The 17,355-nt window shown below is 40.5% G+C and overlaps 2 protein-coding genes across 3 annotated transcripts in view; both read left to right on the top strand.

The window, feature by feature from the left end:
- The window catches only part of XPOT (exportin for tRNA), a 46,317-nt gene extending 37,791 nt beyond the window's left edge, over positions 1-8,526 (top strand). For both annotated transcript variants that reach the window (XM_063693848.1, XM_019039171.3), the window contains 2 exons: positions 2,446-2,502; positions 5,495-8,526. In XM_063693848.1, coding sequence (XP_063549918.1) covers positions 2,446-2,502; positions 5,495-5,521 — 84 coding nt within the window. In that variant the 3' untranslated portion in view covers positions 5,522-8,526. The remainder of the gene's footprint in view (positions 1-2,445; positions 2,503-5,494) is intronic.
- A 909-nt stretch (positions 8,527-9,435) lies between these two features.
- The window catches only part of TBK1 (TANK binding kinase 1), a 50,372-nt gene continuing 42,452 nt past the window's right edge, over positions 9,436-17,355 (top strand). The window contains exons 1-2 of the mRNA XM_019039387.4: positions 9,436-9,584; positions 13,243-13,360. Of these exons, the coding sequence (XP_018894932.1) occupies positions 13,274-13,360 (87 nt within the window). The 5' untranslated portion in view covers positions 9,436-9,584; positions 13,243-13,273. The remainder of the gene's footprint in view (positions 9,585-13,242; positions 13,361-17,355) is intronic.

Raw genomic sequence — 17,355 nt, 5'->3', positions numbered from 1 at the left:
GCCAAAATGAGCTCGGTGAGAGAGCTGCTTTTTCTCCTGCTCTCCTTTCTTGTGTCCTCATTCTTCCCCACGATTTTTTTGATGTGTTCCATAATCTCCTTATTCATCTTGATCTCTATATCCACCAGGACATGCTCTTCATAATATAAATAGAATTGTAGGAAGGGTAATGGTATTGTGTTCTTAAACATCATGATCTGCATCCAAGGGTTTTTTGTTGTTTGTTTGAGATGGAGTCTTGCTCTAGTCTTGCTCTGTCGCCCAGGCTAGAGTGCAGTGGCGCGATCTCGGCTCATTGCAACCTCCGCATCCCGGGTTCAAGCGATTCTCCTGCCTCAGCCTCCCGAGTAGCTGGGACTACAGGCACCCGCTACTGCACCCAGCTAATTTTTGTATTTTTAGTAGAGATGGGGTTTCACCATATTGGCCAGGCTAGTCTCGAACTCCTGACCTCGTGATCCACCCACCTCGGCTTCCCAAAGTGCTGGGATTACAGGCGTGAGCCACTGTGCCCCATCCAAGGGTTTTTTTTTTTTTTTTTTTTGGATTTGAGGTATGTTGAAAAATACAAATTTCTTGCCACTGTCACCCAGCTCCCTATGTGTGTTATAATTCACTCTTATGACCTTCACCAAGTCCCTGAACACTACTACATCACCCTGGTCTGGGTATTGCAGAAGGGTAAGGGCCCCTTCATAGGTGGTGGCAGTCAAACACCAAAGAGAGGTAAGAGAACAGCAGACATCACTTCTCGGCAGATTGCTTTGGGTAGCGAGGACATTTTAACAATATTAAGTCTTCAGTCCATGAACACAGCTTTCAATGGTGTTTTTTTGTTTTTTGTTTTTATTTTGAGACAGGGTCATCACTGTCGCCCAGGCTAGTGTGCAGTGGTGCGATCTTGGCTCACCACAACCTCTGCCTCCCGGGTTCAAGCAATTCTTCCACCTCAACCTCCCAAGTAGCTGGGACTACAGGCGCATGCCACCACACCTGGCTAATTTTTGTATTTTTGGCAGAGATGGGGTTCCACCATGTTGGCCAGGCTGGTCTTGAACTCCAGACCTCAAGTGATCCGGCCACTTTGACCTCCCAAAGTGCTGGGATTACAGGCATGAGCCACTGTGCCCAGCCTCAATGGTGTTTTTTTGAAGTTTTTATAATACTGTTTTTTTCAAAAATAAAGTAGATCTCACGAGTTTAAAAAATGAATTTAACTCATTTTTAATGAATTTGTGATCTCTTATTTCACAGTATACCACCTTTAGAGATATTAATGACTTTCTTGGTTTTCATTTGATATGTAAATAAACTCATATTTTAATGCAAATAATAAATTACTATTCTTGTGATCTTAGTGCTCATCAAAAGTAGAACTTAGACCATTCAGTTTACAGCTAATCTTCCAGATTGCTAAATGAAATAAAATTATTTTTCTATTTAGTAATTCATTATGAAAGATAAGGAACCTCAGTTTTCCCTTTTTCATATGCCTTATGTCTGACAACACATTTTGCACAATATTCTCTATTAGAATTCTCTTTTCTTTTGGTCTAGCTCTGTTTGGTTATCCCTCTTACTAGATGTGAGCAGCCGTAGCAATGTAGTTTTTGTCCCATTCACTCCTCTCAGGCATGAATCCACCTTGTCTAGGAGAGCTATGTTCTCAAAAGTGAAAGCAGCCTGTTTGACAAGTACTAACATTTGAAAATGCTATAAACCTCTTGTGGGAGATACTGTTCGAATTAATCTTGATAAGTTAAATACCATGAATTTGAAGCAACCTTAAATTCCTTTGACACATAAATGGATAAACAAAATATGGTATATACATACAATAGAATATTAAGCCTGATTTATAAAATAATCCTGTCATATGCTATAATGTGGATGAACCTAGAGGACATTATGCTAAATGAAATAAGGCAGTTATTAAAAGACAATGCTATATGATTCCATTTGTTTGAGATATCTAAAGTAGACTCACCAAAGCAGAAAGTGGTGGTTGCCAGGGGCTGGAGTAGGGGAAAATGGGGAGTTCTTCAGTTAAGAGGCAGAAAGCAAGCTTGTTTTGCAAGATGCAAAAGTTCTAGAAACCTGTTGTACAACAGTGTGCATGTAGTTAACGCTTACTGTACTGTACATGTAAAAGTGGTTAAGGTGATAAGTTTTAAGTGTTTTTAACTACAGCTTTTTAAAAAAAAGAGCTGGGCACAGTGACTTAGGCCTGTAATTCCAGCTTCTTGGGAGGCTGAGGTGGGAGTGTCCCTTGAGCCTAGGAGTTGGAGGCTACAGTGAGCTATGATCACACCACTGTACTCCAGCCTAGATGACAGAGCAAGACCATCTCTTAAAAAAAATTTAAAAATAAAACTGGATACGAATTACAATGGATTTAATACAAATACATTTGTTCTTTTTCTCCCTCTTTTCCCCACCCCCCAGGAGTTTTGTCAAGCGCTTCAGCAGCCTGATGCTAAAGTTTTTAAAAATTACTTAAAGGTAGGTATTTGTGAAGCTCACATATCTTCATACAATTAGGTAATGTTTGAGAGCCAAGAGAGAATACATACCTGCAATTATAGATGTTTATGTGAAGTCTCTTTTAACTAAGCTCTTGAAAAAGAGCATAAGTTAGGTAAGCACACTGAATGTGTACACCTTTGAGTATATTGGTGAGAAAATGCCAGTTTTCTTTTACAGTTTCATGATGTAATTAAATAGAAACTAGAGGGATTAGGAGAATAAGAAATGTTCAAGAACAGTTGTCCAAATTAAGTTGAAAAGAAGGGGCTAAAAATATAAAAACAGAAGGATGAGATATTTGCTTATATCCTATTTTGAAACATTTGAACTGTAAAACACAAAAAGGAGAATCCTCAGATTTGGGCCATCAAGCCTCCTTTTACATTTACGAAATTACTGATTTTTTTTTTTTTAACTCTGTAAATCAACAAAAAGTGTCACATGTTTATTTGGTATTCATAGTTATAATTGAGTTCATGAGATGAAACTGTCTTGGTCTTACCTAGGTAGTCATTCATTTCATACATAATGACTGCTTTTTATGTACCAAGTACTACAGTAATGGCTGCAAATACAACTATGAGTAATTTTCCCTCCCCATAAGGAGCTCATGATCTAGAAATAAAGTTACAGTGTGACAAGATGAATTATTTTTTATTATCTTCACTCAAATAATTTGAAGACAAAGCACTGTATTAAATTCAGTAGCAGGTAACTTAGTGTATCACCTGGTTCTTTTGGCAAAGACATTCAGTAGAATTTGTAAGTCAAAGGGCTTTGCGCAGTAAATAATTTAAGTGTGCCATCCTTTGACTGTGGTTCTAACATCTTCCCTTGTCAGTTTTTTCTTAGTTGTAGTTTGTCAGCTTAAACATCTCAGAGAGTTTTTGTGGAAGAATATTGAGGGCTTGTTTTTGTTTATCATTGGGAACCCCCCTCCCCTTCGCCATCCTCCCATAAAAAAGCAAAGTGCCTACAGGAGTAACCCCTGTTTAATAACTGATCAGTCAAACTGAATTTAAGGACTCAATCCTCACTATCTGTTAGAGGTGTCTGTAACAGTAGATCTAGGTACCCTATAGAAGGCTTGTTCTCCAGATGTGGTTATTTATCTGCATAGCATTTATAAAAAGTCTTCCTTCTGGGCCCAACTTCTCTTCATTGATGACATTATCTTAGTGATCATAATTCTCAGTGTTAGCATTATTATTCTAGTTGGAAAAAATGAATTTCATTCTTTTGTGTTCACTCCTCCCCTCACATCTGATTGATCCTCAGATCTTGCAGATTCTTTCCTCATCTTCTCTCTCTTCTGTCTCTGCTGCTCTGGTGTAGGCTGATGTTATCTTACTCTGATCTCTCTTCTCTTGTTCTAGCCAGGCTGATGTGTTTGAAAACTTCAAACAGTCCTTTGATATTTATTCGCCTTCCTCATAACCTTCCTGAACAAATTCATGTTTCTCAGTTTGGCACTTAATTTTTTTTTTTTTTCGTATTCTGACCTGAGACTACCTTTCTGTTTTTTCTTGCAGAAATGGTCTTTACTGTTCTTGTAGTTCTTCAAAAATCCTGCCTTACTAGCAGCCCAACTTCTGTATGAACTGTACCCATTTCTCTAGGTTTGCCTTAAGCACAGCCTCCTCGTAAGGTTTTATTCTGCCTATATAGTGATCATTCTTTTCCCTGCACATAGTTGATTATCTATTAAATGAATCTCCTAGGTACTAGGGCACTATCAATACTGTTCTTGTCTGTATTAGTCCATTTTCACGCTGCTGATAAAGACATACCCGAGACTGGGCAATTTACAAAATAGCTTTATTGGATTTACAGTTCCACATGGCAGGGGAGGCTTCACAATCATGTCAGAAGGCAAGAAGGAGCAGGTCACATCTTACGTGGATGGCAGCAGGCAAAGAGAGAGCTTGTGCAGGGAGACTCCCATTTTTAAAACCATCAGATCTTGTGAGACCCATTTACTATCAGGAAAACAACATGGGAAAGACCTGCCCCCATGATTCAATCATCTCCCACCCGGTCCTTCCCACAACACATAGGAATTATGGGAGCTACAAGATGAGATCTGCGTGGGGACACAGGGTCAAACCGTATCATTGTCCTTACTGAGAACACTGAATTATGTCTGGTGCTCACCTGACCTGCTATGGATGGCAGCATGTAGTACTAGGCCATGCCTAGCACAGCCTCTAGCCAACTCCTTTGTAGTCTCAAATTTTGACTTGGAAGTACTTTTGAATCATCAAATAAATAGTAAATTCCTTACAGAGTTAGAACTGCTATGTTTAGCTTTGACTTGTTTCCTCCTCAATATTTAATTTTTTTTTTTTTTTTGAGACGGAGTTTCACTGTTGTTGCCCAGGCTGGAGTGCAATGGCACGATCTTGGCTCACCGCAACCTCTGCCTCCCAGGTTCAAGTGATTCTCCTGCCTCAGCCTCCCGAATAGCTGGGATTACAGGCATGCGCCACCACACCCGGCTAATTTTTTCTATTTTGAGTAGAGACTGGGTTTCTCCATGTTGGTCAGGCTGATCTCAAACTCCCGACTTCAGGCCTCGGCCTCCCAAAGTGCTGGGATTACAGGCGTGAGCCACCGTGCCCGTCCTCAATGTTTAATTTACCAGTGTTAATTTGGAAATAGTACCAATCAGTAAAAAGGTGTCAAGAGCTTGTTTTCTTCTGACCACTTGATTTCCATAGCATAGAGATAACACCATATTTTCACTGCTTCCCCAGTTGGGTGATGTCAGCATAAGTTATATCTACACTTATCAAATTCTCCAGAACAGAAAGTTCTTAGCTTGGATTACATATGGATATATAAGGCACGAGAAATGTTCTAATGTTACAGAAGAACATTGCTAGCACTCAGATACTTGGAGCCATTCTTCAGGTAAAAGTGATATCTTCTGACATTAGTATTGATTGCATTAATACTTTATTTACAGGTGTTCTTCCAGAGAGCAAAGCCCTGAGGACTGGATTTCCCTGTGCTTACTTCATGATCATGAATTCCAGTTAATTTATAAAGAGGCGATTTTTGTGTGCCATTCACACTGGTCTTTTTCACATTGTTTTGAGCTTATTGCAGTATATGTTTTGGGATTTTCTGTAAAATGGGTGTAATTTTCCTAATACAGGTATGTAACAACAAAAGAAGTTGCCTGCATGCCGGTCCAAATTGTTCTGTATAAAGATGCTCTTAAAAGACACAAGAGTTATCCTAGAACCTTAATTCTTTTTTATTTGAAATTTTAAGTCAAGTCCTTTATAAAGACCATAGCAGTGGAAAACAGTGTACTTTTTAAAAAATTGCTGAATATAAAATGTTTGAAAATTTTCTTTATGTGTGAAGACACAAAGTATGGGGGAAGACAGCAATCAAAACTAACTTTTTGTAGATAGCCATTTCATTTCTTTAAACTGTTTCAATGCCAATATGTATTCTACAAAAGAGAATGGTTTTAGGCTCCAGTGTTATACTTTTTTTAATATATATATATATATAAATAAATTTTACGTAGTGAAATCTACCAAGTCTTTTCTGGAATTATTATAAATACTTTAGTTTTATTTTCTCATCTTAATCTCTCCATAATTTCCCATTTAAAGGTTTACAAATATGAGTGTGTGGATGCTTTAATTCATTTAACCTCACTCCTCAAAGGTAACATGCAACTTAGTTCTGTTACATGAGAGTCTTTTTTTTTAATGTACTGGAAAAAGCCTATGTGAATCTGTTGATAGAATTTAAAATTCCAGGCCGGGCGTGGTGGCTCACGACTGTAATCCCAGCACTTTGGGAGGCTAAGGCAGGTGGATCACTTGAGGTCAGGAGTTTGAGACTAGCCTGGCCAACATGGTGAAACCCCATCTCTACTAAAAATACAACAGCCAGGTGTGATGGTGCACGCTCGTAATCCCAGCTACTCAGGAGGCTGAGGCAGGAGAATCGCTTTAACCCGGAAGGCAGAGGTTGCAGTGAGCTGAGATTGTGCCACTGCACGCCAGCCTGGGCAAGAGAGTAAGACTCTCTCTCTCAAAAAAAAAAAAAGAATTTAAAATCCCAATTTATTTTCTAACTCTTTTATTGGATGTATTTAGAACACAGTATACCTATAGTATACCTATGTGTTTATTATGTTTGTAAATGGTAACTGACATTTAATTATTAGAAGTACTAACCCCTGCCTTCCTCCATTTTTATTCATGGCTACTTGAGAAAGCAAAAGGAAAAAATAATAGTTATCAGTAGTATCACTGGAAAGAAGAGAGGAGGGACAAAACTGAGCAGCAGAATTCGTATAGACATTTACGTTTAAATTCTAAAAGCCCAATTGAGATGTTCAGGGAGGGTTTGTTTTGCCCTTTGGCCTCATGAATGGGTTTCATGAATGGGCTTCAGTGGCTTATAAACTCTGTAAAATTCTATTCTAAATTTTGTACATTTATTTTGTTCCGGTTAATTCCAGAAGACATTTCAAACATTTTTCTTAGACCATATAATAAAAATACTTAACTAAATTGACAGTTATAAAAGTAAATCAGTGAAATGTACCTTATACTTTAATAAAAAATGTTTTCAGAAATAGGTAAGTGAAAGCTGAGTGTTTCTTTGATAGGTTCCCCTGTACTATAGGAGTGATAATTGCAGCTATTGCAATAGTAGTAATTGTTAAACGGATACTAATGAATAGCATAGCATAGTGGGTAAGAGTTTATATAGCACAGGCTCTAGAATCAGATTAAGTAGGTTCAAATACCAGTTCTGCCAGTAACTGGTTTTAGAACCTTGGGCAAGTTAAAGAATGTCTCCCAGCCTCAGTTTCCCTATTTGTAAAATGGGGGAAATAATGGTAGCTACCTCAAACCTCATTATGAATTCAATGAGTTAAACTTGAAAAGACTTATTACAGTAGCTGGCACATAAAGACTTGATAGTAGTTTATATGGATGCTATCTCATATTAGCATATATGGAATTAATAGTGTATCACTATACTTTTTTTTTCTTTTTTTTTGAATAGAGATCAGTCTATCACCCAGGCTGGAGTGCAGTGGTGACATCATAGCTCACTGTAACTTCTCCCATACTCTACCAATCCTCCTGCCTCAGCATCCGGACTAGCTGTGATTACAGGTGTGCACCACCACACCCAGCTACTTTTTTTTTTTTTTTTTTTTTTTGGTAGAGACAGGGTCTCACTATGTTACCCAGTCTGGTCTCAAACTCCCAGCCTCAAGCAATCCTCCCACTGGCCTCACAATGTTGGGATTACAGGTATAAGCCACTGCACACGGCCTTACTATGCTATCAATTCCATATATGGAAAGGTGTTTTCCCTTTCAGAGCTCTTTAAAGCTCTGCAGAAGATTTACATGTGTTTATAGAGCTAAGAGAAATAGGGCATGGAAATTGAGTGTGTAATAAAAATTAAACTCTTCATGTTATATAATCATGCGTAACTTCTATCTTCATTCTCTGAAGTTGCCTAGAGCACCATCACAGCTAGGAAGCTTCCATCATGAATTACCTTATTTCCAAAAGCAAGTACCCAAATAATTGTCTCAAGAGAGGAAGGACAAAACTGTTACAAGCTGAAATATTTGGGGATTTGTTTGACTTGACTAGGGAACCACAAGGTTTTATATAATGCCTGATTTAGCCCTGTGCCTAACAGTTTTAATGCTAATGTTAATTGCTTCCCAGGTGGTTGACCTTATAAGAAAACACTGTGTGGTATTTTAATGTGGTAAACATGTGAATGAAGGCCTGTGGCTCAGTTAATCACTCCCACAACTTTGAGCTGTGAGTTTTACTGGTGGAAGGAACTTTAACAGGTCTTCGCTCTTGTCATTAGATATCAAAGAACTGAAATTAGTTGGAATTGTAAGCAGTGAATAGATGTGTTGCTAGAATGATTCCATCACTTATACATTGTTTAAAATGCTAATAAAGTAACTTGCTTTGTAAGAACTCATTAGAGTGGACTTTTGTTATCTCCATTGTGCATTTGATAAAACTGAGGCTTAGAGAGGTAAGAGACTAGCTTTTAAGTCAGTAATTGGCAGCCGAGACAGCAACCCTAGGTCTGTTACATTCAAAAGCCTCTGAGCCACTCCGCATGACTTCCCATTCATTCGTGTTTGCTGCTGCTACTCTGGGAAACACCATCTTCCTCTTCCCCTCCACTCAGAAATTTAGCCCTAGATTAGCAGCGGTCTCTGCTCCCTCATGTTGAGAAAGGCCTGTTTTGCTGTCCGTGGGCAGAAGGGACCCCTTCAGAAAGCTATTCCTTATTGGGAATAGCGGCTTGAGATTTTGACTGCACGAATATTGCAGGACCTAATTTTAGTATTTAAGTTTTAGTTCTTAAATTCTTAAGTTTACAGTTAGATACTCCAATACGGCCGTTTTCCAAAATACCGAGAGGGAATTAAATGAACATTTTTACATTAAGAATTTAACGTCTTTCTGGGTGATGGGAAAATGAAAAAAACAATGTAAAGTCTGAATTACTGTGAGACGATAATCTGGCTCCACTGCAGCCAAAGTGGGCCCTTAAAACATAGAATCCATCCCTCCCAGCTCTGCCGGCCGTCTGTGCCTGCCCCCACGTGTCCCACGTTCTGCACACCTGTAAATCTTGGGATGTAATCCCTTGCTCAGCGTCGGTCCGCCCTACTGTCGGCCAGCGCTCGGGGTAGGGGCGGGATTTGCAGTTGCGGTAATCCCAATTACTGTGTTCGCTGCTCAGGGCTCCTCACTTCCCCTTTAAAGTAAAGGGCGAGGGCAACAGTAGACGGGGTGTCTCCAGACATCCCCCTCATTACCGTGGCCGCGGAAGCCGACTCGACAGTTGCCGCCGCGGCTGTGGTGGCTACCAGACGGGCCATAGGCGTGCGCACGCGCACCCGCACCGGCGCGCCGGCCGTCGGTCACGTGGCCCTCGGCCAGGGCTTGCGAAGCCGGAAGTGTCCTGGGTCTCGAGGAGGCCGCGGGAGCCCGCCGGCGGTGGCGCGGCGGAGACCCGGCTGGGTAAGTGAGACGGCCGCGGGCTGAGGGGCCAAGGCGGCGCGGGGCGCGGTCGGTCAGGCCTGCGCCGCCCGGCGGGGAGCGCTCCCGCCCCCTGTGGGAGGCTGGGATGCTGAGTCAGAGCGGGGGCGGGGGCGGGCGCACCGAGAAGCCCAGGACCACCCGAGGCCAAGCCACCCAGGACCCCGGCTGCGTGGACGCTGCCTCTGGGGTGTGTGTCAGGGGTGGCCGTAGCCGGTGGAATGGTCGCGCGGGCCCTGTTCCCTGCATCCCCGCTCCGCGCCGCGCGGCCGGTCCTCGACCTGCATCCCGTCCGGCGGCTTTGGGCATAAAGAGGACGACTCCGTTACCGGGCCTGGGCTCTGGGCCCTGGCTGCCCGGGGAGGCAGGGGCACCTCTTTCCCTTGGAGTTAGACTCGCTGTTTTCTACCCTCTTTCCGAGCGTCGACACAACGGGCAGTTTTTAAATGCATTGATTTTTCAGAGGATTAAAAAGAGACGTTTCCTTAGAGTTTTAGTGATGTTCAGTCCTCAGAGGTTGACTCACACCGGAAACTAGAAGCATAAGATGTTTTAAATATATGCCGATGAAATACGAATTCCCAGACATTTCCTTGCTCCTCGTCTACCTGGCTTGTGGGTTTAACTTGTAATCTCTATCCCAAGTATTCTTAGTAGGTGGCCTCAAAACAACTCCCAAGTAATTGCCAAATGTATAACCAAAGACTGGTCTTTTCCACTCTGAAACCCCCAGTGTATGAATCACATAGGGGTAGAGTTTAGAAATCCTGGAACTTTGTCCATAGGCCATGTCGTCAAACCTGTTTTCATCCCTCAACAAATAGTAACTTTCGTTTTGGACGGTATAAGGAAGTAGGCTGAAGACGGCATCATCAGCAACATAGTTGTTGAGTGCCTGCTTATATGCTTGTCAAAAATTTGGGAAGATTTATGTGGCAAGCACATTGTGGGTGTGCTGAGTCATGTTTTAGCATGTTATTGTGGAGTTATTGGAAGATAATTTCAAAAGACATTTCCCCTGACCACTATTGTGATTACTATTAAATAGAAACCATAGTTTTGTATTTGCATAGAGAACAGATATCTTAGCTGATAAATATTTTTCTTATTATCCTGAAGGTACATACGTATAGGTACCTAATGGTACTATTTGCCATTTACAGTTACATTGATTAGGGAAGGTTTTTCGTTAGATAGTTGAGACGTGTGTTATTGTATCGTGAGTGAAATGTAATGACTGACAAATGTGTATTCCTTATTTGTGAAAAGGGAATCTTATTTTTATTGCTTATTTCCTATAGTCGTATATAAAGTTTATCTAAATTAGATGGGTAGTAAAATTATATAAAAATATCCTACTATATCAGTGATTGGTAAAATTGAGACCCCTGACCATTCTGCATTTTCCTAACCCAACTTGGGGATATTGGTGGTCATTAATTCATCACAGAATACCTAGTCTAGCATACTAATTTTTGCTTTAACTTACTGTGGAGGGATATTAAAATCCATGTTTTAATGACAATACAGCAGGTTTAAGGGGGCATGGTGGGACTAGTGTTTATGTTATGTTAGCATACATCAATTTTAGTCCAATGTGGAGCTTGGATACTTTGTATACCTTGATAGATCCATAGCTTTTCAGTATTAAAGACTTGATAATACAGGCTACTTGGTACGTTTATATATTTATACTTGGTGGTTGGAGAAACTATCCTTAAATTAATTTCAGAAGAGTTCGTAACTTTTCAGGAATAATAATTTTTGCACCTTTCCTTTATGTTTGTCAGGTTCTGTGTAGATTGTGTAGATAAAATTTTAGCTTATGGGAATATTATGCAATGACAACATTTGTTTTCATTAGTGTTTCTCTGCTCTGAAGGAAACAAAGTAATTTTTTCTATATTTGTTATATTTTACATTATTTTATTTTAAAACACCTTAAATTATGTCATAAATTAATCTTTCAAAACATTTGAAGGAGGTAAGTAACAATATCACTCGCATCAACAAAGACAAAATTAGAAGAGAAATAGGTGTTGTATTTGTTTGTTTTTGTTTCTTTTTGAGATGGAGTCTCACTCTGTCACCCTGGCTGGAGTGCAGTGGCGCGATCTCAGCTCACTGCAACCTCTGCCTCCCGGTTTCAGGCAATTCTTCTGCCTCAGCCTCCCGAGTAGCTGGGATTACAGGCATGCGCCACCACACCTGGCTAATTTTTTTGTATTTTTAGTAGAGACGGGGTTTCTCCATATTGGCCAGGCTGGTCTCGAACTCCTGACCTTGTGATCCGCCCACCTCGGCCTCCCAGAGTGCTGGGATTACAGGCATGGGCCACTGCACCCAGCTGAGAAATAGATATTTCTTTCAGCCCTGTGATAAGTGAATTAAATTGAATGTATGTTATTGGTTAATGTTTTTTTTTTCAAAGCTCATACAGCATTTTAGCCTTGAATATTGCTAGAAACTCAGATCTTTTTTTTTTTTTTTTTTTTTTTTGAGACGGAGTCTCGCTGTGTCACCCAGCCTGGAGTGCAGTGGCACGATCTCGGCTCACTGCAAGCTCCACCTCCCGGGTTCCCGCCATTCTCCTGCATCAGCCTCCCGAGTAGCTGGGACTACAGGCGCCCGCCACCATGCCCGGCTAATCTTTTTGTATTTTTAGTAGAGACGGGGTTTCACCATGTTATCCAGGATGGTCTCAATCTCCTGACCTCGTGATCCGCCCGCCTCGGCCTCCCAAAGTGCTGGGATTACAAGCGTGAGCCACCGCGCCTGGCCAAATTTTTTTTTTCTTTTTTTTTTTGCGATGGAGTCTTGCTCTGTCACCCAGGCTGGAATGGGGTGGCACGATTTCGGCTCACTGCAGCCTCTGCTTCCGTGTTGAAGTTATTCTCCTGTTGCAGCCTCCCGAGTAGCTGGGATACAGGCACCTGACACCATACCCGGCTAATTTTTGTATTTTTTGTGGAGACGGGGTTTTGCCATGTTAGCCAAGGTGGTCTCAAACTCCTGGCTTCAGGTGATCTGCCTGCCTCGGCCTCCCAAAGTGCTGAGATTACAGGCATGAGCCACTGCGCCCAGCTGAAACTTAGATTTTTTTTTGTCATATTATTGTATTTTATTATAGTATGTGTAGTGTATACTAACTTACAGGGAAAAAATGTAAACAAAATGAAGGTCATGGGGAAAATGGCATCTTGCTTTAATCTTCAACTTAGAGTTACTCTTAATAATCCATTTATACCATTATGTCAAATTTTAGTCATCCCTGCAGAATTTTAGACGAATGGAAACAGACAAGGTAACACCAAAGAGTTAAGCACAGAAAGTGATATTGATTAAAAAGTTGAAAGTAAAAATCTACATTGGCTAGAACTGAACATTCAGATCCGTCTCTCCAGAGGAAAATCTAACTTGAATCGTAATGGTTCATATTTTGACTTGTTCATACCATATCAATTAGCAACTTATGACTTGAAAATACTTTGAAACTTACGATATTTATATTGAACTGTTTATACACTTCATGTCAGTAACAGATAATAGGTGATCTTACTTGAGACTAAAAACAGCTAACATTTGTTTCTTAGCTGTGTTACTCCCTTAAAACATAGTTGCAAATTTTTTTTTCTCTTAGTATAACAAGAGGATTGCCTGATCCAGCCAAGATGCAGAGCACTTCTAATCATCTGTGGCTTTTATCTGATATTTTAGGCCAAGGAGCTACTGCAAATGTCTTTCGTGGAAGACATAAGGTTGGTACAGAGAAAACTTTGAAGATCTTTTATCACTGTATGTATTTTGTTCTAAGATGCATGTTGACACTAAAGTGTGTGACTTGGTGATTTTGATCCCTTTGTCTGAAGAAATTGTTTTAATGATTTTTGTGGTCATTTAAGGCATAGCTGTGTCAGGCAGTGAACATATCTACCCAGTGGTGGCACAGGTTAAGTGTTAGTGAGTGGAGGAAAACAGATTGGTTGAAAATGGACTGGGAAAGATTAGTGTTGTGCCTTTTGATGCTTTCCCCAGCCCAGCTCCCCAATGGTAGAGAGTGATTTCACTGACAGAAGTTCAGTGTAATGAGTTGAGGTAGCATTTGATGTGGCATTTTGGTTGGTAGGGAGGCAGATGTGTAGTGGGAGGGGAACTCACAGGTGTTTCTGATAGGCTCTGGTAAGGGTAAGTGCCCCCACTAAAACAGCATCCTACAAAGTAGATTGGAGTAAAATGAGATTCTCAACAAGGAGCCCAGGTTGAAAAGACCATATTTTGGTATAAGGTAATCAGAACCTGGTAGTGGAAGTGGGAATAAAATAAAAAGATTATTCCCAGAGGCACTTCAAGAACCAAAAAGGGGACGGGCGCGGTGGCTCACGCCTGTAATCCCAGCACTTTGGGAGGCCGAGGTTGGCGGATCACGAGGTCAGGAGATCGAGACCATCCTGGCTAACACGGTGAAACCCCGTCTCTACTAAAAATACAAAAAAAATTAGCCAGGCGTGGTGGCGGGCGCCTGTAGTCCCAGCTACTCGGGAAGCTGAGGCAGGAGAATGGTGTGAACCCAGGAGGCGGAGGCTGCAGTGAGCCAAGATAGCACCACTGCACTCCAGCCTGGGTGACAGAGTGAGACTCAATTAAAAAAAAAAAAAAAAGGATTTTGTGTTAGATTCAATGTGGAGGATGAAATTAAAAATAGTTAAAATAATTTAAAATTAAGAAATTGAAGATAATTAAACTTTCTATTCTGGGAAAAAGCTGGAAAAATGGAGCCTATTCTGAGAAAGAAGCTGGAAAAATGGAGTACAAAGTTCATTTACAATATAAATAATTTTTCAGTGCTATGAATTTGTTTCGAGCTAAATGATGTTTGGAGCTTCCTAAATCCTTATTTTCAGAAATAGGGCCCTAAACGTTTTAGTAGAGAGGAATTGCTTCCTCTTTTCCTGTATTCTTGAGACTACCAGTCAGTTCTGTCAGTGACAATGAGATAAGCATACATGGGGGAGGGGCTGTTTCCTCTGGGGAGAGAATATTGACTATAAACACCCTTTATGGCTCATAGAGAATGAATCAGAAGTACCATACGGACAACTTTTAGCTTTCCTCCCCCTGTATCTAGAATTATCCACAAGCTCTGGATTCTTATTCAGATTACTTGTGATCAATCCTGGGTACTCCGTCCTAGAAATTGCTTTTGTTTTATGCCAAGGAGAAAATGACCAGTGCCTCAGAATTTAGCACTGAGAACACGTCTGATCATCTTATCTTCCTGTAGTCCAAATTAACAAACTTTTAATAATCACTTGGTATGTGTCAGGCACTATGGCAGACCTAGTGAATATTACTATAGCTAATGTGTGGTTAGCTATACTGCACATTAACTGGACACAGTTTCGAGTTTAGTAGCAAGATTGATTAGAAAGGAAGTAAAGTGGAAGCTGATGGGATGAGAGATAGTCAATAGTGATAGAGACTGGATGAGACATATTGAAAGGGCCTGGCACTAGAAGATACGTCACATATCCTGCTCCTCTTTCCTTACTTAGATACTCAGTGTCCTTCATGTAAGTGACTACACATAGTATGCACTCTGTAAATGTTTGCTGAATGAAAGAATAAGTGAATGAATGAGGACTGATTAGACTACCCCAAGACAACCTAAAGTTCTCCAAAGGAAACAAATATGTACTTTACCCATTATAGTGTGGAAATCTAAAATGAGAATTTCAGAAGTATAAGAATTAATTAAAAGATTGTGAAGTCGAGCATGGTGGCTCACGCCTGTAATCCCAGCACTTTCGGAGGCCAAGGCAGGTAGGTTGCTTGTGTCCAGGAGTTTTGAGACCAGCCTGGGCAACATGGCAAAACCCTGTCTCTACTAAACACACACACACACACACACACACACACACACAAGATTGCCAAGGCCCAGTCTAGTCTTTAGTCCCCAACAGTTTTCCTAGGGATGTGCTTTGAGAAACCATGTTTGATCTTAATGACGGCAGTTTCAACTGTTTAGGACTATATCCTACAAAAAATCCTGCTTCCCTTTAACTATTTAAAGGATTTTTACCATGATATTAGCCCTTTTATATTATTTCTTAGAATGACCAAATTCTTACATTTATTACTTGTTATTCAAAGTATATTACCTACTTAATCTGTTTTTTATTAAATTGCTTTTAGTTACTAATGTATGAGTGTGGGTGTGTGTATATGTGTGTGATTACCATGGTGAAGTTGAAGGGAAGAGACTTGAAGGATGTGTTGATCTGCACATATGGATATATACACACATACATATGTATGTGTGTGTGTATATATATATATATATATATATACATATGGGTCTCTATTATTTGTATACACTTTGACTTAGTGAATAATAGATGACTGTGTAGGTGAATAAAGGGAAAATAGTACGTTTCCACCTGGATCCCGATAATCTCACAGGCATGATGTAGTCTACACAAGTTTGGAAAATAATGACCATGAGGTCAGTGGGTATATTGCAAAATTGTATTATTTTCCCTGCTTGCTTCTCTGTTAGGATTCTCCTAATTTTAGACTGAGTTTGAGGCCTGTCTCAGCTTAAGAGAAATCACTCTGTTGGGTGATGCATAGATTTGGCAGTGTCTTAACCCTTGCTGAACTGAGGGAAAAACAGTGAAACTGAACTGTACTTAAATTCTTCTCTTTTCATATGTGTGAAAATGGTCATTGGCTCTTTCATCTTTCATTTTCCTCTAGAAAGAATATATATCAATTTGTGTATTTTGCATGACCAGGGTGAGGGGAATCACATAGGATTATGAAGCAGTTAAATGGCCTTAAGAAAAGGATCATGCGATTCTGGAGTGAGAGAGGAGGGTGATGGCTCTAAGTGGTGAATCTGAGGAAAGTATAAAGAGGGCTCCAAAGCAGGAACAGTACAGAGGTCCTGACAGAGAGCCATGAAATGTCTTTAGCCATGAAATGTGCTTGAACCCCAAGCTCAAAGAGAAAAGGATTTTCCTGCTTGCTTTAGGGAAGTTCAACCTTGGATAAATGGGGGAAAATATAAGGCTAAACTCAAGATCTGGACTGGCCACGAGGGAGAGGCTTGCTCATTAGAGTGATTGGAAGAAAGTGAGAGGGTCTGAAAGACAATCTTAAAGGAAGGTTAATAAGAAGAACATATGAATATGATGTTTACCTGAAATGTAAGCATGTGTTTTGAACCTCTAAGATTCCCTCCCAGCTACAGCTGTGCTTTGTAATTTTGTGTGTGATCTAGGTCATGAAAGAGTGAGAGTGGGATGCTGTGGTACATCAGTAGAGAAGAAGAAATAAATGCCCTTACTCCTCTAGAGAGGGTCTGTGAAGGAACAGCCTGCCCTGGTCATCTAGGTAGAGTTGCAGAAAGTAACCCAGGGCAGCAGGGGCAGAAACCAACCAGGAAGTCTACTTTAGCCTGGCTCTGCAACTCCTGCTTTCCCCACTCCCCTCCCCCACATTGTCCTAGCTACAAAATAATTCTGAAAAGTTAACTGTATTACTTTGATATTCTTAATAAAAATCTAATAGGTGGAATATAGTGTTCAGTCTCTCTCTCCTGCTTTGATTAGTTTAAAATTATTAGGCCTTGGAGAAGCCCTTATGAGTTTCACTTTCTATTTCGTCTTTAAAAGATGATTTTGCTTTTGATACTATTATGGCTTTTATCTTCTGATGTGTGACTATTTTTGCCCCTACTGTATCCTCATGA

The sequence above is a fragment of the Gorilla gorilla genome, chromosome 10 (assembly GCF_029281585.2).
Source record: "Gorilla gorilla gorilla isolate KB3781 chromosome 10, NHGRI_mGorGor1-v2.1_pri, whole genome shotgun sequence".
In the NCBI taxonomy this organism is placed as follows: Eukaryota; Metazoa; Chordata; class Mammalia; order Primates; family Hominidae; genus Gorilla; species Gorilla gorilla.
The sequence above is the reverse complement of the archived record's forward strand: the minus strand, read 5'-3'. Positions and strand labels throughout refer to the sequence as shown.